General features: G+C 51.9%; 1 protein-coding gene across 1 annotated transcript; it reads right to left on the reverse strand.

Annotated features, from left to right (window-relative positions):
• Positions 1–868: 868 nt before the first annotated feature.
• Positions 869–21805, reverse strand: ZDHHC1 (zinc finger DHHC-type containing 1). Its single transcript, XM_011290105.4, is given in 13 exon segments — positions 869–1346; positions 1450–1528; positions 1659–1746; positions 1990–2072; positions 5713–5825; positions 6095–6253; positions 6351–6475; positions 6891–6992; positions 8584–8656; positions 8659–8758; positions 13504–13746; positions 15138–15184; positions 21670–21805. Coding segments are annotated over 12 exon segments (1458 nt in total). The 5' UTR covers positions 15147–15184; positions 21670–21805; the 3' UTR covers positions 869–1062.
• Between the last annotated feature and the right edge of the window lie 3839 nt (positions 21806–25644).

Here is a 25644-nt window from a genome sequence, read left to right on the forward strand (position 1 = left end):
TCACGCTAGCCCCACCCACCGGACCCCTCCCCCTCTGCGCTCAGCGGGGGCGGAGCTGCTGCGATATCATCATCCCCGCAGCTCGCAGGGCAGCTCCACGGCCTTCACGCCCGTTGGAGACCAGCCCTCCGCAGCTCTGGACGTCCTCGGATGAACCCCTAACGGGAAAAGAGCCTCATCTGGGGCTTTGCCCAAAGTTCAAGGCAGGCCCCCACCTCCATAGGGAAGATGAAGATTCCCAGAGCGGCAACCGAAGGCCGTTTGGGAACAGGAACGGGAGCCAGAGTGAAGGGGGGGGGGGGGGGGGGGGGAGGGGAGGGCAGAGGGCTGGCAGAGGAGCGAGAAAGCCCTTCCTCTCAATGGCAGTGGGTTCTAGAGCTGGCTCAAGGCCACAGCTCTCCCAATAACGTGTGGCATCCCCAGGCCACAACTCAAAAGCACTGAGAGCAGGAGGGACCAATGCACTAATCACGAATCCCCAAGCCCACCAACAGTAATCCCAATATCGGGAAGAAGTTTAAAGACTTCTGGGGTCTTCTATTCCCACTCCACCCCGGTGTCGGCCTCACAGTCCCTGCCCCCTCTGCTGCCTCCGGATCCCAAAACCTGTTTTCCCTTTCAAGTATAAACCCTATTTTCAAGACAAATAACCTCCTCCAGGCAGCCTTCCAGGACTTTTCACAACAGGGGCCCTGTACCTGAGCACCTTAGGTCCTCGTGTACCTCTCTATATGACAACTTAGGTGGCCACTCAGTGTATGAGGGGGCTCATCCTACCCTCTGCCCCTAGACCGACTGACAATGGTCCAGGTCCAGGAGGGCCTACGGCCCTTGCCATTAAGAAGTATGCACTAAGTCCGCAAAAGCATTAAAAAAAAAAAAAGTTTATTGGAGCATCATGGCCGGTTGGGGGGGAGGGGGTATTGCTGAGTCATGGGAGAAGGGGACCCATCCCGCTGGCCATAGGGGCCCCTAAAGTGCACTCGGTGCAGCAAGCGTGGGGGTGTTGCATAGAGAGTCGGGATGGCCAGTCCTCCTTGGCCCTCCTGCCTCTCCGCCCTGCTAAGGTAGGCCGGTCTCTGGACGGCCCCGCGCCCCGGGCTCGCCGCTGCTTGGGCTCACGAAAATAGCGGGCGCACGCACCTGCAGCGCCAGCCCCGGCTCTCGGCCCCTGCCTCCAGGGGTGGCCAGAGCAGCGCTGCCCAGGCGTGTCTGCGCCACTGGAATCTCATCCATGGACTCTGCTGACGCCGAGTGGTAGGCGCCTGCAGGTCCAGTGGCATGCACTGGGCTTGCGCCCGCGGAATCTGATGATGAGCTGGAGCTGCGACCTGGGCCCCTGGGCCCTGCATGGATGGAGGAAAATGTGAAACTTAGGGCTGTGACACTCTCAGGGCCCTACCTTTCCTTCCCTCGGAGTTCAGGATCTGGTCAGAAAGGGACACTCACCCGACAGCCTGGGCAGCGGCGATTCCCGATCCGAGGTGCCAGAGGTTGGCACCTTATACACACGCCGCTTCCTCTTTTTCTGCAGAGACATGGGGAGCCTGAGTGCCCCTTCCCCAAACCCCACTTCACCCAAAGAAGGAGAGGAGTGGGGCAGGGTAGAGGCTTCTTTCCCATACCCTTCCTCATGGGCCCAGCACAGTCCCCCTCACCTGGGGTCGGATCCGGGGAGGCAGAGTCTCTGGGGAGGAGGGTTGGGGGGGCTCCATTTGGCCTCGGGTGGCAAGGAACTGAGAAAGACTAAGGGGAAGTGGAAGGGTAAGTGCTGGATGCCCATTGTTTCCTCAAATCCCACCCCTCTGGATGTTCTGAAATAAGGCACCCTTCCTAGCACACAGAAAGGGGCATTGATTTGTCCGAGGGCATGCCAGGCTGGACCCAGACCTAAACTTTGGCCTTGACCTACCCCTTTTCTCCCACCTTGGATATCCCTGCCATGCCAATGAGAGATGTTCAGGTGGCACATGCCCAGGTTGCACTCACTTGGCATTCACGGTGGCAGGCCTGGCCTGGCCAGGGGGTTCTGGGCGCACATGGCTGAAGGTCCGCATGTAGAACTCCATCTCCTGGGGAAGGTGGGGGTCAGGGAGGCTGGGGCCAGGTGTGGATCCAAGGCCTTCTGGGTCCTGAGCCCACCCCATCCTGTATCCGACACCCCATCCTGTACACAATACCCCACTTCTCACTGGTCTCTGTGGGAGGTCTGGGCACAGAGGTTTCCGACTGTCCTCCAGGCTTCCCAGCTATGCTGGGAAAACCCCTCTGTAGGCTGAGGCTTAAAACACCCATTTCCGGGCCTTACCCCATCCCTACCATCTTCCTCACTTCATCTAGTCAAACTACCTCCTCCAGAGAACCCCCAGCCTCATAGGTCCAATGCACTCAGTCTGCTCTGCCAAGGTGGGTGGTGGGGAAAAGGCTCTCAGAGCAACCCTCTCCTACTTCTTGCTCCTCCCAGGGCTCTAGTCTCCCTGATTGTTTCCCTGGCTGGGAGACTGGCCAGACATTCATACGCTGGGGTGTGCACCTGAGGCTATGTGCATGACTGGATGGGAGCTGAGTCCTCAGGGTACCAGCCACAATCTTAGCGACCTGGGTGGGGGAACTAGTGGGACCATGTGAGGTCTCCCCCACCCCAAAAGAGAAGGCAGTTAAGAGGTGGGAAAAAACAGCACCACAGCCCCCATCTGGGACCAGGCTTATGGGCAAGTTCTGTGTCTACTTTAGTCACTGATCCTCACAGTGACATTGTAGTGGCAGCACCAACCCCTGAAAGTGAGGGGACCTGAAGCCAGGAGGACACAGAAGTGGCCTAAGCCTGCCACCGAGCACAAAGGACGCTCATAAGGACTACAGGTGAGGAGACAAAAGCGAGGAAAAAGCCAACCCTGGTGGGGTGTGGAGAGTATAGGGCAGAGCCAGGATGATGCTGCACCCCTACGGGGGGGGGGGGGGGGCGGGGGGGGCACCGGGACAGCTGTCGCCTGTTCAACAGTTGTTTCCATGGAGACCGAGGCGTCCTGACTAATGCAGAGATGACACTGTAACAGCAACGCCGTCTCTAAAACAAGCCTATGTTTGGGGGCAACGGCTCTAGAGTGGGGCCCCTCCCGCATTCCTGCTCAGGGTGGGGGTGGGGAGGCTGCCTTCAGGGCCCTGGAAGATCTGGGGGATAGAGCCCAGCTGGCCATGGGCTGCCTGCACAGATGCAGAGATTGAAGCCCAGAGTAAGTCTCATGCCCAACCAAGGCCCAGACTAGCCCTTTGTAAAGTAGTGTGGGGGCGCCAGCCTCAGGAGAGAAGCACTGAGAAAGAAGCGTTCAGAGGCCAGTCACAAGAACTAGAACCTCAAGGTAATGACTGGGACCTCACGGTAATCTGGCCTCCCCCATCTTTTCTCTTCCCCCAGTATGGACTCGGCACCCCTCCAGGGCCCAGCAAAGAGGGGCAAAGCATTTCTTGGTGCCCCTGGGCTCCAGAAGCAAGGCAGGGTGGGAGGAGCAGCAGTTAGAGGATGGTCCCAGAAGCCTGAGGGGCCAGGGTGGGACAGGAGCCAGGTCCTAGCCAGCTGGGGAAATTTGAGGGTATACCAGGGTATCCCCATTCAAACCCTCTTCCCTTCATCACAGCTGTCCCCAGGATCCTCTCTCAGCTTCAAAATGTGTACATTCCTCCAAAAAACTAAAAACAGAACTACTCTACGACCCAGCAATTGCACTACTGGGCATTTATCCAAGGGATACAAGTGTGCTGTTTCAAAGGGACACATGCACCCCCATGTTTATAGCAGCACTATCAACAATAGCCGAAGTATGGAAAGAGCCCAAATGTCCACTGATGGATGAATGGATAAAGAATATGTGGTGTGTGTATATATATATATATATATATATATATATATATATATATATACATACACATACACACACACACATATACATACAGTGGAGTATTACTCGGCAATCAAAAAGAATGAAATCTTGCCATTTGCAACTCTGTGGATGGAACTGGAGGGTATTATGCTAAGTGAAATTAGTCAGAGAAAGACAAAAATCATATGACTTCACTCATCTGAGGACTTTAAGAGACAAGACAGATGAACATAAGGGAAGGGAAACAAAAATAATATAAAAACAGGGACGGGGACAAAACAGAAGAGACTCATAAATATGGAGAACAAACTGAGGGTTACGGGTGGGGTTGTGGGAGGGGGGATGGGCTAAATGGGTAAGGGGCACTAAGGAATCTACCCCTGAAATCATTGTGGCACTGCATGCTAACTAATTTGGATGTAAACTTTAAAAAAATAAAACAAGTTAAAAAAATTTTTTTAAATGTATACATTCCTCAAACAGCGTTGATGGAGGGAGGTGGGTAGGGGATGGGCTAAATGGATGATGGGTATTAAGAAGGCACTTATGATTAGCACTGGATGTTGTATGTAAGTGATTAAATTCTATTCCCGAAACCAATATTACACTATATGTTAACTAGAATTTAAATAAAAATTTGACCAAAAAAAAAAAAAAAGTGCACATTCCTGAATGGTAAATGGCACTTCTCAGCCTCAGAACTCTCCTCTGTGCAATGGGACAAACACATCCCTCCTCTTCCTGGGGAGGCCTCCCTCAGGTCACATACAGATGGTATTAAATGCCCTTGCTGGCACACCTGACTCCAAAGCCTAGGCAAGCAGTGACTACAGGGCAGGGGCCTAGATCCCTGTAGTCTAAGCATCGTAGGACCAGTCCCGCCTCAGTGGGTAATGACTATGAAGCTTGAGAAAGTCTCCTGCCTAGGGGATGCCCACTCCGAGGATAGCTGCCACTGCACTTACAAGGGTTCAATGCCAGGCACCAGTGTGTGTACATAGTGGTGTGGCAGGGGGGTCACCACCAAAAGTCAACACTCCCCCCGGGCCTCCCAGGCCCTACCCCTGGCAATGAGAACAGGAGAGGCCGGGTCCCAAGCCTTCTCCCAACCCGCCCACCAGCCTGTGTTTGTGTCTAGTTGCCATGAGGACTTGGGATCCAGAGTTCAGCCTTCCCAGCAAGGCCTGCCTGGGCCCCCTGCCTTCCCAGTCCCTGGGGGCTCCAAGAACTGGACCACCCCCACCTCCAGCTGCTGACCTCAGGAAGCCATGGGGCGTGGGAATGGGGATAGACTGGTCAGTAGCTGGGCTACAGGGTTCCTGCTTCAGAGTGTAGGGACTTTAACTCTTCGCAGACCCAGCGTTAGGCTCATCTGCAACACGGTTGCAGTTATATTACCTGCCTCATGGGCTCTTTTAAGGATTAAAGAAGGTGATGAGTCTAAGGTCTCAGGGTCACGGGTAGAGAGAATTGACATCTCCATCCTGGTGACCCAGTCAGCTGACCCATCTCTCTTCTGCAGCCCCAACCTGCCCGCTTCCAAGCTCCCACATCCCATGCCCTCCAGCACATACTAGGAGCCCAGACAGGCATGTACATGGGGTCGGGAAAACACGGGGCTTCCTCTGGCTGTGCTCACACTTGAGCAAACAGACATGTGTTTAGTACAGGCTTGGCCTTGCCCCTCTTGCCTCCAGGTGCTCCCCTGCTCCAACTGTGATTCCAGGCCTGCTTTCCTTTGCCCTGTCTCATTGCTGCTTGCTGCACAGCTACCACCCCTCCCACACCCAGGCCCCATCTCCCATCCCCTCAGCCCTCTGGGCGACTTCTATACCTGAATGGGCCGCATCTTGGGGGGACATGACTCGAGCTCCCTGTGGGCCCCCTTTGCCTCCTGTGGCAGGCGATGCTGCACGATGTACTCATAGGTGGTGAGCTTGTGCCACACTGAGGGGGTGAGGAGAGGGCTCAGTGCAGTGGAAAGGGGATCCTAGAGTTCAGAAGGTAAGGGAGGGTACCCAGCCCCAGCCTGAAAACTACTGTCCCCATATACACTAATCCATTAAGTGAGACCAGGCCACCATCAAAAGCCAATACTGAAAAAGGAGCATGGCTTCAGGGTTCTACGGCCCAAGTAGTACCTCCCTGCAGGCTAGGGACCCCTATCCACCGCAAGGCAGGTATAGGTATATGTGAGTGGGGACTGGGGGACTTACTGAGATAAATGTGGAAGCACAGCAGGTGGCCAAGCAGGGCTGTGGAAAGCAGGCCCAGAAGGATGAGTAGGGCAGCCAGGGCTAGGATGGCAGGAGCCTGGGTCTCCACAGGGGCAGCGGGCAGGAACACGAACCACACATCTGTGTGATTCTTCAGGACTGCAAGGCACAGGCAGACTGCTCATCCGGGCTGTGACCAATGACTAGGACAGGCCCAGGGTTGGAAGGTGGAAGTGGGCCTGGAGCCGGGACTGACCTTCAAAGTGGCGATTGGTGCGCAGCCGCATGGGGTTGACAAAGAACTCCACAAAGACATAAGTGGCCACCAGCACGAGGAGCAGGACACCCAGTAAAGCAGATGCCACACTGTGTAGAAAGAGCCTGGGCCCAGCCGTGGGCAGCTGTCAGCACCCAGGTGCTCCAGCTGGATAAGGGCCCAGAACTCAGAAGGGCCCATGGTTGGGAGGGGAGCCAGGCCTCTGACCCCACAGCCCCAACTCCTCACGAAGCCAATGACTTAGGGCAAAGATCAGTTTGGGCAGCCACCCCAGCAGGCTTCCCACCATTCTGTGGACCCACAGGAGAAAGCCCCCAAACCTTCCCTCAGCAGTCCCAGGTGGCAGCCATCAGGAGCATCACCCTCAGACCAACACATTAATGCACACCAGCGCACAGGTCCACCAAGCACCTCACCCCCCCGCCCCCTGCCCCGCCTCATATGCAAGCTCAGGGTTCCTGGCTCACACTCGGACCCGCGCATCCGCAGGCACCCTTGCGGCCCGTGCCGCGCTCTCACCTGTAGTTCCTCTCGCCCACGCAGTTGTTGAGCCACTTGCAGTGGTGGTCGAAACCGCACACGCACTTGTTGCAGGCGCTGCAGTGCTTGGAGCGAGCGCTCCTGCGGGAGGGGGTGGAGGGGCACAAGGCGGTCGGCTAGCTTTTCCCGCACTTCGCCACCGGCCTGGCTGGGGCCACGGAAGACCGGAACGCCGGGCCTGGAGCGCGTTACCCACCCCGCACTCCACCGGAACCTGGAAACGGCGACGGGGAGCGCGCACGCCCTCTGGTGGCACTGCGAAGCAGAGCACCCACAGGAGGTCTGGCTTCTGAAGAGCCAGGGTAGGAGGTAGAGGGGTTGGGAGGCATTACACTTAACCGCTAAGGGATTGCGCACCTGCGTGATGGTGGTATGAAACGGAAATGGGGCTTCTTTTCCAAGCAAGGACCCCTGCGCCAAGCCAGGAGACGATGCAGGTGTGGCACCAAGTAGCAGAAGAGAGCAAGGCTGCTGGGTCCGGGGCCTGCGTTGCTTTTTCTGACATCTCCATTTTTTGAGTCCCTATTTCCCTGCCAGGCTATGGGAATTTTACTGGCATTCTTCCAGAAAAACCTCTGCCAGAAAAAGTCTGTCTAGGCTAACCCAAAGGGAGCCAAAGGAAGAGGAGCAAGCTGACATCTGGGTGAACAGCAGTTTGCTGCAGGGGGTCAGAGGAGGTGAGGCCACATTAGGAATGCAAGCCCAAAGGGGTGTGGGAGAGTGAGCTGCAGCCCCTTCCCCAGAACAGAACAGAGTGGGCAGCCATTGCCACAGCATCCACTTAAGAGCAATGCACTGACTGGTGCCTGGTGAAGGAAAGGATGATCAGACACCAAACTCCTCGGTGCCCTAATGCCATTGCCTCTTTCTCTGTCCTGGGGACATACCCCTTCAACAGGCTGTGAACATTAAGATTAGAAATGTAGAGCTAGCCTTGGACCATACCCCCATCCCCAATCCCCTGCCTGAGGCTGGAAGCTCCAGGAGAGTAGGGAGGGACCTAGGGAGGCAGTCCAGAACAGCCAAGGAGGCATGGGCTCTGCAAATTCTGACTGTCCTTCCCACTAGCAGCATGATCTGGAGTAAGTCACTTGGCCTCTTTGGGCTTCAGATTCCTCATGGGTAACTGAGGATAACAGTATGGGCTTGGGGGCCAGGCAGGCTGGATTGTGAATCTAGCTCTGCTACCCAATAGCCATATGACCTCAGGCATAGGTCATATGGGAGCACTGGGCTCCCATATGAGCATTGGGCACTTCCTCTTCTGTGAGGTGAGGTGCTGCCCACCCTGCAGGGTTGTTCATAAGCACTTAGCACATAGTAAGTACTCAAGCATTAGTGCCCCTCCCCGTCCCTATCTGGGAATGCTTGTGAGAGATGGGGGTAGGGGAGTCACTGGCAGAGTCAGTCAGTAGAAAAGTCTGTGGCAGTGCCAAGTGTCTCCTACTGTAACTGTTGGAAATGCCATTCCTCATCTTCTGTTTCCAATCTCCTCCTTCACCCAACTCTCTGTCACTCTGTCAAGATTCTTGACTGTGTAAAACACGAGGTTTCTGAGGCATCAGCATAACTATAAAGCCCTGGGCATGCTCCTCTCCGCCTTGAACGTACGCTGGCAGTTCCCCGGGGCACAATCACCACCCACACACACCCTCAGTCCACACTCACTCACACATCTACGTCGCACAAGTTGCAATGCAGGTCTTCAATGACGTGTGCATGTTGGCTGCGGTTGAAAATGGGCAGGGGCCTGCATAGCTCTTGTCCCTCACATTGGCATCTGCTGGATCGATGGAGACAGCAGTCAGGTGAACCACAAGGTGGCCGGCAAAGATGGCGCCCATGCACTGGCCCAGAAGGTTAAAGACTCACTCCACACTCTGCTGGCTGGAAGCCCCTCTTCCCCACTTTCCAGGGCCAGGTAGCAGCTCTCCACCTCCATATGACTCTCTCATGCAGAGACTCTCTGCCTGTGCCACCTCTTACCTCCAGCCCCACAAGAGCTTCCTTGAAAGACCTCTTCAGCATACCCATGCCCCAGATGGAAGAGAGGAGCCATCTGGTAATGGAGCTCACAAGGCACTGCCTACTGTCGCTGAGCGGCCCAACCACAGGGCCCTGGCCTCACTGCTCCAGTCCTGGCACAGGCCATAGGCTGGTCTGACGTTGGAATCTGATCTGGTTTCAGATTCTAAATGGTGAAATGAGACTGAAAGAGATTATCCTCTAAGGCCCAAGGACCCAAAATATAAGTTCTAAGTTTGTTTCTCTTGCCTTCATAGGAATTCGGATCTGAGAGGGAAGCAGCCATCCTTTCTCAGCAGCTGGGCCAGATGGAGAATCACTTGTAGGTAGGGTCCAATATACCCACCGCCTCCCTGACTGGAGCCCAGGTACTTGGAGCCCTAGGGCTGAGGATTCTGGGATGGCTTGACATATTCAGCGCCTGGCCAGGGGCAGCCTGGCTAATTCCTGGGGCTGAAACACAGATCATCCAGGACCTATCTGCTCAGTGAATAGAACAAATGCAGGGGACGAGTATCCTGACAATTTGCTGCAAAGTCTACATTTGTAAAAATTCACCAATAGGTTCCAGACGGCCATCTGCCCTCCCTCCCTCCATCTGTCCTCTTGCTAACCAGGCAGACCTCATATCCTTCCATCATTCATCCCTCCATCAGTCGGCTGCCTAACCTCCTTTTTCCTTCTTCCTCCTCCTCCCAGTGGCCAAATTTCCATACATGTCTGTGTGAGCCAGGCTCTGCCCTAATATGCTACACCACAGCTGAACACGAGGACCACAGCCCACGAAGGCCAGACAGCCCTGGCTGTGGGTCAGGCCTTCACTTCTTCCCTGGGTACTCCACAGTCTCCTGACTCTGTTCCTCTGGCCTCAGTGCCCTTGAGCCTGCCCTTCACTTGATCCCAAAGTGAGCACTGAATAGCTTAAATAAAGCCTTGCCTGCTTCAATTTTTACAGTGGCTCTCGATGGCTCTCAAGTTAAAGTTTACTGTTCTGTTCAGTGCCAAGGCTTCTCTTGCTCTGGCTCCTGTCACACCTGTCTGATATCCCCACCCACTACTCCTCACCATTCCAGCCTCTCTTCAGACACACTGAATGTAGGCAAACATTTAGTTTTCTGCTCCAACACTCCTCCCATACCACTCCCTGGTTCATTCATTTGACTGTTCACTCAGGTCTTTCTCTGCGCCGAGCTCTGAGGGCTATGCCAGGGGCAAGACAGACTTGGGCCCTCGCCCCAAGGAGCCTACAGTCTGATGGGAAACACATATGTTAATCAAATAATGGGTTGATTACAATGAAGGAAGTTCACGGGACCATGTGAATTTACAACTGAGTAACCTCATCTAATCTGAAGGGACCCGGAAAGCTGCTCCCATGAAGCATCATCTCAGCTGAGACTTGGAGAGGCACAGATAATGTAAATAGGAGGGGCTTGGCCGGGTACTGGGACCAAGTCGAGTCCCGGCCAGAGGGGTGGCTGGTGTGTGGTTCCAGCTCAGCTCATTGCTGCCATGCTAGAATAAGGGCACACACCACCATGGTCTAACTTTTCAAAAGGAACCAGAAATCTGGATTTTTATGAGGTCTCATTTTTTAAATGTTGACAAAAAATAGATAATTCTTAAAATACACCTGCTAAAGGAACACTTAAGACTGTCCATTTTGTGCGTTAACTGTCCCCCAATTAAAAAAGAAAATCTGGAGGCACCTGGATGGCTCAGTCAGTTAAGCGTCTGACTTCAGCTCAGGTCATGATCTCACAGTTCCTGGAGTTTGAGCCCCACATTGGGCTCTCTGATGTCAGCGTGGAGCCTGCTTCGGATCTGTCTCTCTCTCTCTCTGCCTCTCCCTCACTCGTGTGTGTGTACGCTCCTTCTCTGTCTCTCAAAAATAAATAAACATTAAAAAATTTTTTTAATAAAAAAGAAAATCTGGTGGCAGCTGGGTGGCTCAGTTGGTTGAGCGTGTGACTCTTGATCTTGGGGTCGTGAGTTCAAGCCACACTCTGGGCATAGAGCCTACTTTAAAAAAGAAAAGAAAAGAAAATCTGTAGGCCAAACAGGCCTGTGGGCTGCCGGTTCTGGACTTCTTACTTAGCTGGGTGTTCGGGTAGGGAGAGAGTCAAGAGCTTTCCAGCCAAGAGGCCAGTGGTGTCAGAGGAAATAATGTAAGAGGCTGGGGAGATGGACAGAACCCAGAACACGAAGAGTCCTGAGGATCTTGAACACCATTTCTTAAGACAGGAAGAAGCCATTATGGGATGTTAAGCTGGGGAGCAACTTTATCAGATCTGGATTTTGAAAGGGCAATCTGCTGCAGGAACACGGGTGGACACAGATGGATTGGCCCAAGAGTGTGCGGGGGGAGGCCTATTTGGAAACAAAACAGTCATCTAGGTAAGAGGGGCAGATGGCAGTGGGGAGGAATGAGGGCAAGCTTGATAGCTATTTAGGAGCTAACATCCACAGAACTTGATGACTGACTGGATATAGATGATGAAGGAAAGGGGCAGAGCCAAGAGTACCCAGAGAGGTGACCACAGAGGAGGATGGGCACATAGCAGATCTGCATCTGAGCCCACGGTGGTGTTGGTCTAGACAGCCCTCCTCCTACACCCATAATCTGTTGTATGGCTCCTACCCTCATACCTACCATGTGATGATCTCTAATCTACAAGGCTTTCCCCCAGCGGCAGGCTGAGCACCCCAGGGCTGGGGGCCTGTCTTACTCATCTTTGCAACGGTAGGTCCCAGGCCACTTCCAGGCCCCAGGTAGGTACTTGCTACACACCACTGCCCTACCTCATTCCTCAGGGGCCCTGAGGAAGTTTTCATAAGGAAGGTGGCTTTGATGGAAGGAAGGAGAAGCATACAGGCCTAGAAGTGGGAGTGCCAATCCTGGTGGCTCTGTGAGCCTCCACGTTGCCCAAAGGAATGAATGTGGAGAGGACAAAACCCTTAAATCGTCCCACTGCCTCAGAGTCAGGTTGCCTGAGCAGCCCTTCTTGTCTCGGTGGGTATCAGCTGTGTGACCTCAGGAAGTCGCTTAAACTCTCTGAGCCCTGACTTCTTCATTAGTAAAGTGGGGAGAACACCTTCCTTATAGATTATTATGAGGATTGAGTGATATAATCCACATACAGGGCTTGGCACAGTGCCGGGCACATATACATGCTCAACAGATGCTAGTTACTCTTGTTTACTGTTTTTGCTCTGACTGTACTCACTGCAACCACGTGGTTATGAATCTGGCTTCCCAGGTACCCTGGTGGTAGAAGCCCAGACAATCCTGAGTGAGGGGCATGCCCATTCCAGATCATGGGAGGAATATTTCACGAGCCACTCTACTTAAGAGCACTAAGGCCTAAGTCCTGTTGGTCCCTTCAGGGAAAGGCCAGTGTTCCATTTACACAGCTGATGACTAGGCCCTGGGTCCTAGTGAACCAGGAAGCCCCCCAGCGATATTGCTGGTGTCTGAGGACAACAACCTTCTCTACAGTCCTTCTCCACATGTTCGTCCTTGTCACTCACCAGCCAAGGGCTCTGTGGTTTCCCAAGAAAGCACACTCACACTTCTGGCTCACATATTCTGGTGCTCACACACACACCCTCGGTGCTCCTTTCCTCTGCGAAGCAGGCAGGACTCCTGTCAGACAGAGGAGGAGGCTGAGAACTGGGGAGCCGGCCGAAGCTGCTCAGCCTTGTCTGACCCCTGAAGGGCTGAGCTGTGACCAACCTCGGCTGCTGACCCTATGCCCGGAGCTTTCAAGTTAATCTCTGCTAACCTCCTTTAGCCCACCCTTGCCCTTCTCCCCCAGGAAGCCCAAGAAATCATTTTCATGAAGAACACACATGAGGGCACCCTCTTCTGGGCACCCTCCGGACAAGGGCACATAGCCACCTGTTGCACCCCAATCTCCCAGCCTTGCAGCCATGTCCTCGGCTCCTGGGGGTTGTGGCCAAGGCTGGGGGAGTCATACCACTGGGCTCAGGCAAGTTTGTGTTTGTCACTGTTCCCACGAGTTTCCACAGCATCTCTATCCCTCCTCTTGTCAACTCAGCCTCACACTAAGAGTCTAGTTTACAAAACCAATGAGCTCCTAAACAGTCCTGGGTACAGCATAATTATCTGACTGTACATAAAACCACATTTTAAATATACCAGGAAACTTACTATGTAAAAGAATTCTACCATGACTCTTTTTGAAAAGTGAAAGATTCTTTCATAAATGGAATAATTACTCTCTATCCCTTGTCGAGCTCTGGACACAATTAACATTAAGGCTCTCTTCTGTGATCACTCTTGCGGTATCTCGGTTGACAAAGTTCCTAGCTGTGTGGGCTTTAAATGCTCCAAGGTACATTAGGTCCATCTGCTCACCCCATCAGGCAGAGGGGTCAGATGGGGATTGGAAACCAGGCAGGGAGGCAGCTGGTGCTCCTGGGCAGAGAGGGGGCCTGCCTGCACTCAGTGGGGCTCTGGAGCCCAGCTTCAGGCCTCTGCCACGTTCCTCCATCCACTGCCCCAGTTCTTCCATGTACTAGCCCCACACTTTCCCAAGGATACAGCATAGCCAGCGGGCACCCAGTGGTGAGGCAGGAGGGGAACAAGGACCCCAAAGCCAATCACAGCGAAGAAGAGGTACAGCAGCCAAGCCACAATCTGGAGCGGGTGAGGGGGCCAGCTCCACCCATTCCGGCGGGACCGCTGGCCCTGCAGCTCCAAGGAGGGTCTGCTGGCCTGTGCAGGCGCTGTCCACACACTCTTCTCAGGGGCTGTCTTGTTGGAGGGCTTGTTGCAGACGTTCATCTCCAGAGGAAGGAAAAGTAGAGAAAGCATTAGCCTAAGGAGGCCCGGGCTGGAGCCCAGAGCCCCATGTGGAGAGCAGGCCGGGATGTGAAGTCATCTCCCAGCTACTCTGCAGAAGAACTGGGGCCCTAGCATGATGAAGACAGGCCATGGGGGAAGGTGGTAGTGGAGTGTTTCTCAAAGCCCCAGAGCAAGCTCTGGCCCCAGCCCTGGCCAGGACAAGATAGGAGGGTCTAGGGTTTATTCAGAACACAGTGTGGCTGCCTGTTACTCAAAGTGCTGTCTCCACAGCCATCAAAGTTAAACCCAGTAAGACATGTTCTCATCTGGTAACAATATCAGGCTGGGGCCAGAGCAATGAGAACACATGCTGATTCTGTTAGTCACCTCTGTCCTGAGGCCCAAATGCAAGTGTCAGAAAGGGCCCCCTTACTCTTTGCTAGAGGAAACATGGACTAGGGGTGCTCAGAAGGGGGTCTGGTGTCTGCCCCTGGGCTAGCACGTAATCCCTTTAGGAGAGAGGCTGGGAACAGCGGGGATGGGGCGTGGGGGAGCCCTTAAACCATCTCCCCTGTGCCTCAGACTTCTTGGCTGGGGAGGGGCCAGCATGCAAGAGAAGGAAGGATCCCCCCTTGCTTCCTTCCAGCAGCAAAAAAGACCATGTTTCTCTAGGTAAATTTGGGCCTAGTGCACTGAGAAGAGACAAGTGGGCTGATGGCCTTTGACTCACTTGAGAGCTCGCTCAGAGAAGGCTGGGCCTCCTCCACAGCCAGACCACCAGGTGGCAGCACTCCCCCACCCCCGTCCCACCATCCTTCAGTCTAAGACCTGGCCTAGAGGCCAAAATCACATGCAAGGCAGGCAGGGTGTGCTGTCATTACTGGAGGAAGAGCCCCACCTCCAGAATCTTCTGGGCCTGAGGGAGGACTAGCGCCTGGGCAGGCAGCACCACACCTGGGGAGACAGGCCAACTCAGAGCTCTTGGTGGGATGGCCAGGAGTAAGGGACAAAACCCTGGCAGCCGGACTCTCCTTTCAGGAGCCCATGCCTGTGGGCCAAGGAGTCTGAATATATATCAGAAAGTACAGCAGACCCCCCTCAGCACATCTACCCGGAACACCTTCCTCACATCTTGGCCCAACAAAATGTGATTTGGCCTTCAGGGCCCACTTTAAGCATCACCAATCCAGGAAGCTTTCCCTGATGCCCCAAACAGAGTCAGGGGGCCCTCATGCTCAGTCTTTCATGGGCAAGTCACTTTGCCACTTGGAACCCTGTGTCATCCCCACATCTGCTCCCTGTTATGCCAATTTTCCCTAAGGGTAGAAACTGTACTGTGATTCACTTACCCCTGCTCCCCACATGCCCTTCCCCAAGCACCCAAAACATACCTTGTACATAGTAGGTGCTCAGTAAATGTTTCCTGACTTGAAATCATCTGAAATAAAGGGAAATGTGGGTGCGATAAATGGTGTGGAATCCTGGTCCACCCAGAGCCATCTGGCCCACTCTGCCCTGCCTTCGATCTGCACAGCCACCATGCAGAGACATACCTCTTGCCCAGCTCCCCCTGCCACTGGCTATTATTACCCTGACTGCCGGACATTCACACTTAGCCACTGCTTCATCCCACCTGAGGCTCAGAGTCTCCTGTAAGCCAAGCCCGCCGTATTCATCTCTGAGCAGCCTTATCTCAAAGCTAAATGGGATGACCTTAGTTTTCTCCCAGGGACTCAATTGGAATCCCCTGGTCATTTGCTTTGTCTTCAAAAAGAAACAGTGAAAAGTGAAAAAAGAGCGCCAGCTTTGCAGGTAACAGATTTAGGTTCAAGTCCTGGCTCTGCACTTACTAGCTGAGTGGCTTGTTTCTTCATTTGAAAAATGGGGGTAGGGATGGCTACCTAGTGCTGGGTATAGATCAGCAACACTGTAAGTAAAGCCCTGACACATAATCGCTTCGTAAATGATAGATATTATAATTACCCTTAAAATAGCCCTCTGGGTTCTCCTGATCTCTCCAAAGGAAGGCTGCTGCATCTGATATTTTACAAGGTTAATTTCCAAAGTAATGGGATTGGTTGAAGCTGCTTTCTTAAACCAGTGGTCCCAAGGAACATGTTGTCATAAGAGCTGGGCCACTGGATGGTCATTCTAACCGTCTCACCTTTGATCGAAGTGACAATGGTAATTAAAAAAAAAAGCAGGTACCACTTTATTTTCAATGTCCCCAGAGGTAGCAAATCCGTCCTTGATTTTTGGGAATTCAAAGGTCTTTAGGTGAAGCCCTGTAAATACAGTTGAGGTGGGTGGTTCTGCTCAGGGGCAAATCCCTGTGGCTTGCACATCCGTTCTCCAGTGACACCATCACCAGGGAAACTCCTTTGAAGGGAACCCATGAATTAGGATCCTTAAATTCTAGCTTTCCTTTTGCCCTCTTCACACCTGTGCAGCCCTACACCCTGAGGAAGTTTTTAAAGAAAGCAGCAGAGGCATATGACTGACATGTCCCCACTGCTCAGAGTGGCAGTGGTCACAGGCACCCCCAGTGCTGCTGTCCCCCCAATATCTGAAGTGGGAGGACTCATCATCTGAGGCCTGGGGGTGGCTCTGACTCCAAACCCGGGGACAACTGGCCCAGGGAGGTGCCCCTCATGTGAGACAGAGGGCAGGGGAATGGTGCTATTGGGTGAGTCCTGTACAGCAGTAGCAGCACCCCAGAGCAGACACCCAAGCTGGCCAGGAGGCATGCCACCTGCCCGGAAAACCTGGGCCAGCCAGCTCTTACCTGATGACGTTTTCCCTTGTGGGGTTGGTGGCTACAAATTCTTTTGGCCCAAAAGGCTTTGATTAAAAGGGCTGGGAGGTAGGAGAGAATCCAAGATAGGGCCTCAGGCAGGGATGGGACCAAGCACTGTCATCAGACCCAGGAACTTCTCTGGCTTTTCCTCCCCTCTTGGCACTTCTCTAGAAGACCAGAATGAAAGATGCATGGCTCTGCTCCCGGACAGCTTGGCCAGCCTGTGCATTTACACCTTGGCCCAGTCAGCACTTTTGGGGCCCAGCCCCCTGTGTGCACTAAAGATATAAACACAGATGAGACCAGGCTCCTGCCTTCAGGGCCTTGCTTTCTGGGGGCCCAGACAGACATGAGGGCAGTGGGTGAATGGGTCATACAAGGGTGAGCCATTCAGAGTGACAGAACACAGGGTGCATGGAGGGGGGATCTAGAGAAGGAGATGAGCCCTGAGGAGCTGAAGGGTCAGATCCCATGGGGCTTAGGAGGCCAGGCAAGGAAGTCTGGCTACTACATAAGAAGTTTAAAGCAGGGGAACGACACAAAGGTGGTGGGTGTTTTAGAAAGCTTTCTTCTAGTCCAGTAGGGAAGAGGGCACGAGCAAGAGGGGAAAGGTGACACAACAGCAGGCTGGCCCAGGGAGGGCAGCAGCCCAGCAGCCTTGTGCTTTGGGAAGAATTGGCCAGAAGATGGAGGCCAAGCCCACAAGGTCCCCTAAACCACCGATGCCTCCAGCTGCATCTCTGGTGGGCTGAGAGGTACGTGTGCCTTGGTAAAAGTTTCTTCACGTACCTTCTGCTGCCACAGAACAAACCACAGAGTTAAACTAGTGGAGATGGAGACAAGAGTGACGAGGTCCCAAGGAGTGTTAAGGCCAAAAGTCGCCACCTTTGGGTAAAGGTCACCTTGGGTAAGCCAAGGACCCACCTGGCTTCTGAGGTGGGCTAGAGGGGCTGTATAGCCCCCTCCCTTGTCCCAGTAAGGTAAAGCTCATTGCCAAGACGACACTAATCTCTTCCTGTTAACATTCCTATGCTAAAACCCTAAAATAGCATTTTCAAAAGAAAGTTAGGCTACCTTACTTTATGTGCCTAATTTAAATGAGGGAAGCCAACATTTCAAGTTCTCATTATGAACTGTAGAATAGTTCTATGACTGATCCACTTCCCTCTTGCCCACCTCTGCTCCCACCAAAAAAGTATTTAGGAATGTTTCCTAAGATTTATGAATGGCGTTGTCAAAACAACCAGACCAAAGTGAAAAATACTAGCCCTGGAGAGGCTGTGGGCACCCCTGTGTTCCTGAAAAATGTTTGAGGATGTCAGAAAAGAATCAATTTCATTACTAAAGAGGCTTTTTAGGAGGAGGCCACTGACCTGGCAGGGTAGAATGACGGGGTTAGAGAAGAAGAGACAGGGCTCTTAGAGGGGGATTGAGGGCCTGGGGGCCTGAGCCACCAAGGGAGAGAGGCAGGTTGGAGCTAGGCAAGAGCACAAGGCCTGGAAACAGATCCTGGCTCTGGTTCCTGCACTGCCACTCACAGATTGGGTAACCCGGAGGCAAATTTCAGAGGCAACTCTTTGGGTGTCTTCTTCACTCAGCTTTTTAAAAAGTTACCTGGGGGGTGCCTGTCTGGCTCAATCACTAGAGCATGCAACTCTTGGGTCTCGGGGTTATGAGTTCAAGCCCACTTAAAAAAAAAAAAAAAAAGGTGGCTGGAAGGCAATTTGGCAATGTCTACCAAACTTTAGAACACATACACCCTTGGGCCCAGTCATTCCATTTCTAGGTATTTATCTTATACATATAGCCACAAAGTACACAAAGATTCACAGCAGTCTTGTTTGCAATAATAAAGAACAAAAAACAATGTAAACAAACTATGGCACAGTCACACAATGAAATGCTATACAATATCAAAACAATGAGGGATGAAATGACCTTCGATACACAGTGAAGTGAAAAAGCAAGATGTGGGCAGTTGTAGAACACGCTATATCAAGTAAGTGAAAACAAACAGGGATGGGTATGTTCCAATTTGCATAGATTCTCTCTGGAAAGAAATGCAAAAAGGCAAACACAGGGACAGCCTCTGGGAAGATCTAGTGGCTGCAGTGAAAGAGACTTGCTTTTACTGTGCAGTGTTTGAAATTTTTTTACCATATGCATCAATGCTTTTGAAAAAAAGAATGTGTCAGATAAATAATTAAGGGGTGTCACCTCTTACTCTCCTGGCCCACTGGGCTGCCACGTAGACCAATTGTGCTTGTGGGCTCCAGAGCCCTGTACCACACCTGACAAACAAGGAAATCCCACCTAACTACCATGCAAAAAGAGGGCTCAGTTTTATTTCAGTGCTTCCTCACTCCTCGAAAGCAACTCTGAATCATTCCACTGCAGAGCTGTGAGGAAGAACCACAGAGCTCCCTATGAGCTGTTGGGAGTCTTGTCAAAGTTGCAATCAGACCTCTGGGCAGCACAAGAGGAGTTGCTGGGCAGGACCCTGTTCCAGTGCTCAGCCAAAAGTCAGCTCAGCTTCCTGTGACTCCAGAACCCAAAGGGAAGGTGCATGCAACAGGATGGTTTTGCTCACAACCATCTTTTCTGTTTGCTAAGGAAAGCTAGAGGATTTACAGGAATTATTTTCTATGGATATTTCTTTTGCTTTCTTGCAGGGCTTGAACTCATGACCCTGAGATCAAGACCTTAGCTGAGATCAAGAGTCATACACTTAACCGACTGAGCCATCCTGGCACCCGTCTATGGATATTTCTAAACAACTTTTCCTTGCATCTGCTTTTAAAATAATTTTCACTAAGGGTGCTTGGGTGGCTCAGTCAGTTTTGGCTCGGGTTGTGATCTCATAGTTCGTGGGTTCAAACCCCATGTGGGCTCTGTGCTGACAGCATGGAGCCTGCTTGGGATTCTCTCTCTCTCTCTCTCTCTCTCTCTCTCTCTCTCTCTCTCTCCTCCCCCAAGCTCGCTTGCTCACTCTCTCTCTCAAGATAAAAAAAATAAACTTAAATGTTTTCAAATAAAATAAAATATTTTTCACTAAGATTTAACAGATGTCCACTTTAAACCTAAACAGAGGGGCGCCTGGGTGGTGCAGTCGGTTAAGCGTCCGACTTCAGCCAGGTCACGATCTCGCGGTCCGTGGGTTCGAGCCCCGCGTCAGGCTCTGGGCTGATGGCTCAGAGCCTGGAGCCTGTTTCCGATTCTGTGTCTCCCTGTCTCTCTGCCCCTCCCCTGTTCATGCCCTGTCTCTCTCTGTCCCAAAAATAAATAAACGTTGAAAAAAAAAATTAAAAAAAAAAAAAAAAACCTAAACAGAGGCTGGAAAAAAAAAATGCTGCATGGTACACACTGTTTTACAGTGCAAAAAAAGTCATTTATAAAAGAAGTTTTGGGCAAATACTTTATTAAAATTCCCTCCAGGTACCAGAGAAGTCTCTGGCCTTAAAATTCTGGGAAGTGGCTCCAGTTTGACTAAGATATGCACCTCACGACAATGCCCAGAAAATAAATTGGAACTTCTAGCTGTTCTCATAGACCCGTCCAGTCACTGGCCTCAGATGTGGCTGGGCTCTTCACATAAACAACAACACAGAAATCTGATGCTAGAGCAAGAAAACCCTGAAATCTCACTCATTCCTGAGTTGATGTGGTGTGCAAACATTTTCTGTGCCATTCTCCTCCTGAAGCAACCAGTGCAACTGTTTGGGATTCAGGTTTATCCAGGGAAAGGGGACAAGAAGGAAGGAGTAACAATGGAGAGAAAAAAGGCCAATGAGAGGAGCCAACGGTTGTTGATTTTAACCAGGAAATCAACTCACATGATTGCAGGAGCAAGCCTGGAGGTACACCCACCAAGAAACAGTCGTTAAGAGCAAAGTTGTGACAAAACAAAGTAAGAAAAACAAAAGAAAAAAAAAACTAAGCACCAATGTTGCTTTTATTGCAACTCACGGTGATTATCCGTTTACAAACCCATCTTCCATGGTGAACCACCAGTTCCACAAAAGCAAAGACCACCCCACACCTATCTCTAAATCCAGCTTTCCTTCAATAAAAGAAATTAAACCATTTGTTACCATCTCTGCTGCCATCACCCTAATCCAACCCTCCATCATTGCTCCCCTGTAGCAATGTAGTTTCAGTAATAATGGCCGTTTGGAGGGAACTTCTTCTGTGCCAGGAACTACTTTAACAGAATGCACTTATAAGCCCTCACAACTCTCTGAGGTAGGTAGGTCCTGTCATTTCAAACTGTTCCCAAAGACCTCCTCTGTCATTGGTCTCGGATGGACTGGTCTCTCACTTTCTCTCTCATAAACAACATGCAGAATAACTTCCCCCTTTCACAGATGAAGACACTGAGGCTCAGAGAGACTAAGTTCTTCTAGGAGACACAGTTAGACTGGCAGAATTACGATGGCCCTCGAATGACTTGCTGGTGTGCCCTGTCATAAGGACACTGCCCACAGCAGCCAGAGGAAGGTGAGCTTTTCAAAACTTCAAATTCATCAAAACTTTTCAATGGTTTCCTCCTGCTTCTAGGACAAAGTTGAAACCTCCATCGCATCCTTCAATGCTCCCCTCATCCTTTCTGTTCCTTAATAGTACTTTGCTGCCTTTGCATTTGCTTTTCCCTCTTCCAGAAACACCCTTCCCCTACTTACAATTCTGGTTCCTTTCAACCTTCAGGTCTTAGCTTCAAAGTCACCTTTTATAGGAGACCCTGCCAGAACACCACCCCCGCCCCCTCCATGACGTCACCAGAGTACTTATCTCGAGCGAAAATCACACAGTCGTCTATCTGGAGCCTGCCCACCCCACCCCCCTTAATACTCTGTGGGTTCTGGAGATCGTGCCGTTTCCTGGAATCCTCAGTGACCCCGTCCCTGGCACACAGTATTGAGAATACTGTGTATATTGAGTATCTGCTCAATGCAGATATGTGAACCTGATGAATACTAGAAGGAAGCCCCGCGTTCTGCCCTGTCCCTTGAAGCCGAGGCCGCGGGCTCCAGGCCAAGGTGAGCGCAGAGCACAGCCGGGCGGCTGCAGCCACAACCCCGTGGCTCATGCCAGGTTTCGAGGTGAGAACCGCGGTGGGGGCTACTCACCTGCGCGTCACGTCGACCGAGCCAGATCGGCCCTGCCAAGGTCACCCGGTAGTTCAGCCCCCGCGCCTGGCCGTCCACCCTCCCACGGTGGCTGCACTTCAGACCCTCACAACGGAGATGGTCCTCGGGACCAGGCGGTGGCGCAGCCCGGAGCGGGGCCCCATCCCGGGCCGCGCGACGGAGGCCGGGCGGGCAAGTCCTCGGGCACCGGCTGGAGCGGGCTGGCTGTACAGCCCCGCCAGGCCAGGCCGAGGCAGGATGGAACTCTTCAGGAGCTGGGCCCGTTCCCCTGGCAACGGCGCGGGCTACGGCGCCCCACAGCGGCCAAACCTCGCTGCGTCGCTTCGCGCCGGCACCAAGGTTCGGGGCGGGGCTCACCAGGGACCCCTGGGATCCCTGGAACCCGAGCCTCCGCGTTCCCCGTTCCCTTTTAACTATTGTCCTCGAAAACCCACTTTCCCCCACCCTCACTCCACAGCTGTCTTCTCGAAATCGTAACTTGTCCCAAACGTGCCCCCCTTCAGTTTCTCCCTGAGACTACCACTGTCGGGGAGACCCCCCCAGTCAGCCTGCACACTTTAATGAGTATGTGCTGGGCACTGGGCATACCATGGGGAACACGAGATCCCTACCCCTCAGGGAGATTACAGGCTAAGGGAAAGACAGGTATAGACAAATACACAAATAAATATGCAGGTTTCCCCATAATATAAAATGTGAAGTATAAAAGAAAATATGCAGCACAAAATATCTCCTTTCTATATTTCCTTTAAATTAAGCAGAAATCCTACTGGGAGCCCCCTCTTCCAGACTGGTGGGACATTCAGTCTTGGTCTCTGCTGGGCTCCTATTACCCAGGTTATTCCAAGGACTCAGGATCTCCTGCAATAGCAGCCTGAGAAGCACGCTCTAGTCATGGGTCCTCTCTGGTACTGAGACCACAGCCATTGTCCCAACCACAGGACTTCCAGGTTTGGGCTCTAAGGGGCCATGCCTGATGCCCCAAGATTGCCAGGGGATAGGTGCCTGCTTCCCTGGTTGCAGGGCCTGAAGACTCTTCCCTTCCCCTGCCTTGGAGACCTCCCTGCTGGACCCAGCTTCCCTGAAAGCTCCCTCTCCCTTTCTCCTTGGGAACATTGGAAATGGACCCTCCCATGAGCTCAGGCTTTCTCAAAAAACAGGAAGAACCTTTGTCTTCCAAATCTCCAAGGCCCTAAAATGGTGAGCAGCTGGCTGCTATCAGCTTAGAATGGGCTGGACAGAAAACATCCCTATGCCTAAAATGCATGAGCCACATGCATTAACAACTCCTACTCTGCCACAGGCCAGTTGTGAGTCCTTGTGCAAGTGATTGAATCTCTCTACCATATAAATTCTTGTTTCCAGTCCTGATAAACTCAAACTTATTGTGGAATAAATATCTCTGTACTCTGGCCTCAGAAATGCAAGATAACTTCTCTTGTTAAGATGTCAATCAAGATGACTCTTACCTGGAATTGGAGAACTTTCGGGTCCAACAGAGATGATGACCTAGAAATCAATGTGGAGGATAAGCCCATATATGCCCACAGGGAGAGAAGGGACCTGAGAGTCACAGCCATCTAGACTTTGGGTCCACCTGCTTCCCAGTCACCTCTCCTAGATGTCTCATGGGTATCTAGATGCAACACATCCCTGTATGCCCTCTTTGTCTTTGCCACAAATCTGTTCTTCCCCCTCAGACCCTCCCAAGGGCACCACTATCTACTCAGTCTCCTGGTCCTTGCCCATTTAACCCAGACAGTCCCCAAGACCAAGCCATCCTCCCTCTGAAACATGGCCGGCGTCCATTCTTCCCACTCTATTCTAGCCCAGACCACCAGCATCTTCCTTGATGATTCTGCCCCAACCTCCTGTCTAACATCTGCCTGCCTACTTCTAGTCCATTCTTCTCCCAGTTTCCAGGTTTATCACTCTTTCTCCTTATTTTTTTTTAAAGATTTTATTTTTAAGTAATCTCTACACCCAACATGGGGCTCAAATTTGTGACCCCGAGATCAAGAGTTGCACACTCTACTGACTAAGCCAGCCAGGCATCCCCTTTCTCTTTATTTGGTTAAAGTGTGTGGTAGTCTGAACAATGGCTTTTCAAAGATGTCCACATCCTAATCTCTGAAACCTATGAGTATGTTACCTTACAAAGCAAAAGTGACTTTGATCAAAATAAGGAGCTTGAAATGGAGGTGATTAGGGCACTTGGGTGTCTCAGTCCATTAAGCGTCTGACTCTTGATTTCAGCAGAGGTCATGATTTCATGGTTCATGGGATCGAGCCCCGTGTCCAGTTCTGCACTCTCAGCACAAAGCCTGCTTGGGATTCTCTCTCTCCCTGTCTCTCTGCCCCTCCCCCCACTGGCTCTCTCCCTCCCTCCCTCTCTCTCCCTTTCTCTCTCTCTCAAAATAAATAAATTAATTTTTTAAAAAAAGAAATGAGGGAGATTATCCTGGATTATCAAGATAGGCTCAGTGTAATCACAGGGCCTTTATAAGAGGAAGGCCAAAGGGTCAGAATGGAAGAAGGTGACATGCTGATGAAAGCAGAGGTCAAAGAGATATGACAACACTGCACTACTGGCTTTGAAGGTGGAGGAAGCAGCCATGAGCCGAGGAATGCAGGAGTCCTCCAGAAGATACAAAAGGCAAGGAAACTGATTTTTCCATAGAACCTCCAGAAGAAACCAGCCTGCTGACTCCTTGACTTTAGCCCCTTGAGACCCATTTCAAACTTCTAGAAGTAAAAGATTAAAAATTCGTGTTGTTTTTAATGTGTGTTGTGGTAATAGGTTATTGCAGCAACAGGAAACTAATATAGTGGGTTTCAAGTAGGGTTAAACATACATACATTAAACAAATTAAAGCTGGTTTTATCTGAAACAAAAATCCAGGTGACAGCTCAGATTCCCTCAATGTCTGTCCGAGTGATTCCAGGTCAGGCTGTCTGAGAAAAGGACTCCCTCTGGCCAAATCTGCTTTTTAAAAGCACAGGTAGTTTGATCATGTTCTTCCTGAGTCTGTCAACATAGTGTGGTCCCCAGTCCAGAACCTGACACTGCCTAGGGCATCACCTAGTAAAGAAGGCAACATGTTGCCTGCTCCCAGGGCCGGCACATGGCAGAGAAATTTTCTCAACATGAAAACACCATCTTATCAGTTGCCTGTGTAAGACACTTCCAGGGCTCCCTTTTGCCTTTGGGATGAACTTAAACACCAAAGCATGGCTTCCAAGGACCTGCTTGGCAGGCTCGTATCCACCTCCTCATCCCTGCCCTCTCTGAGGATTATGCAGCTCCAGGAACCCACAGCATTTGCTGCCACCCCCAGGGCTTTTCCCACAAGGTTCCCTTTACTTGGAGTGTTGTTCCAGCTCCTCTTGCCCCCTTTGGCCAACTTCTATGAAACGTGAGGCACATTTTTCTGGGACAGAAGTCACCCCCTCAGGCAGGACTTGTTCCAGCCCAGAGCGGGTGCCCCTGACCCGCAAGGCAGGTCTGCCCAGAGTGGAAGAGCCCAGGCCAGGGGGAGAAGAGGCCCCACTGTGATTTTAAGGGCTTGCACACATGTGTGTGGGGATTCCAAACTGGTTTACATGACTCCTAGAACCGTTGCCAGAAGAGACCTCTGGAGTGGGGAAAAAGCAGTTCACCTCACCCTATGCTGAACCAGCACCCCAGCCTTAATTAGACCCATTGTACGCATGGGCTCCCTGACACTTGCCACTTGTCCCAGGGCAGATCACTAGTTGCCAGGTTTCAATCCCAGCTCTGCCAGTCACCAGTTGAGCAAATTTCTCAACCTCTATGGCTCTCAATTTGCTCCTTTGTGAAATGAGGGTAACAATAACTACTACATGAGGATGATGAGGGCTGAAAATGTGCTCAGACTCCTAAAGCACACAAGTTGGTAGTAGACATGGATACATATAATCTCGACCTTGTCT

Source organism: Felis catus, chromosome E2 (genome assembly GCF_018350175.1).
Source record: "Felis catus isolate Fca126 chromosome E2, F.catus_Fca126_mat1.0, whole genome shotgun sequence".
Lineage (NCBI taxonomy): Eukaryota > Metazoa > Chordata > Mammalia > Carnivora > Felidae > Felis > Felis catus.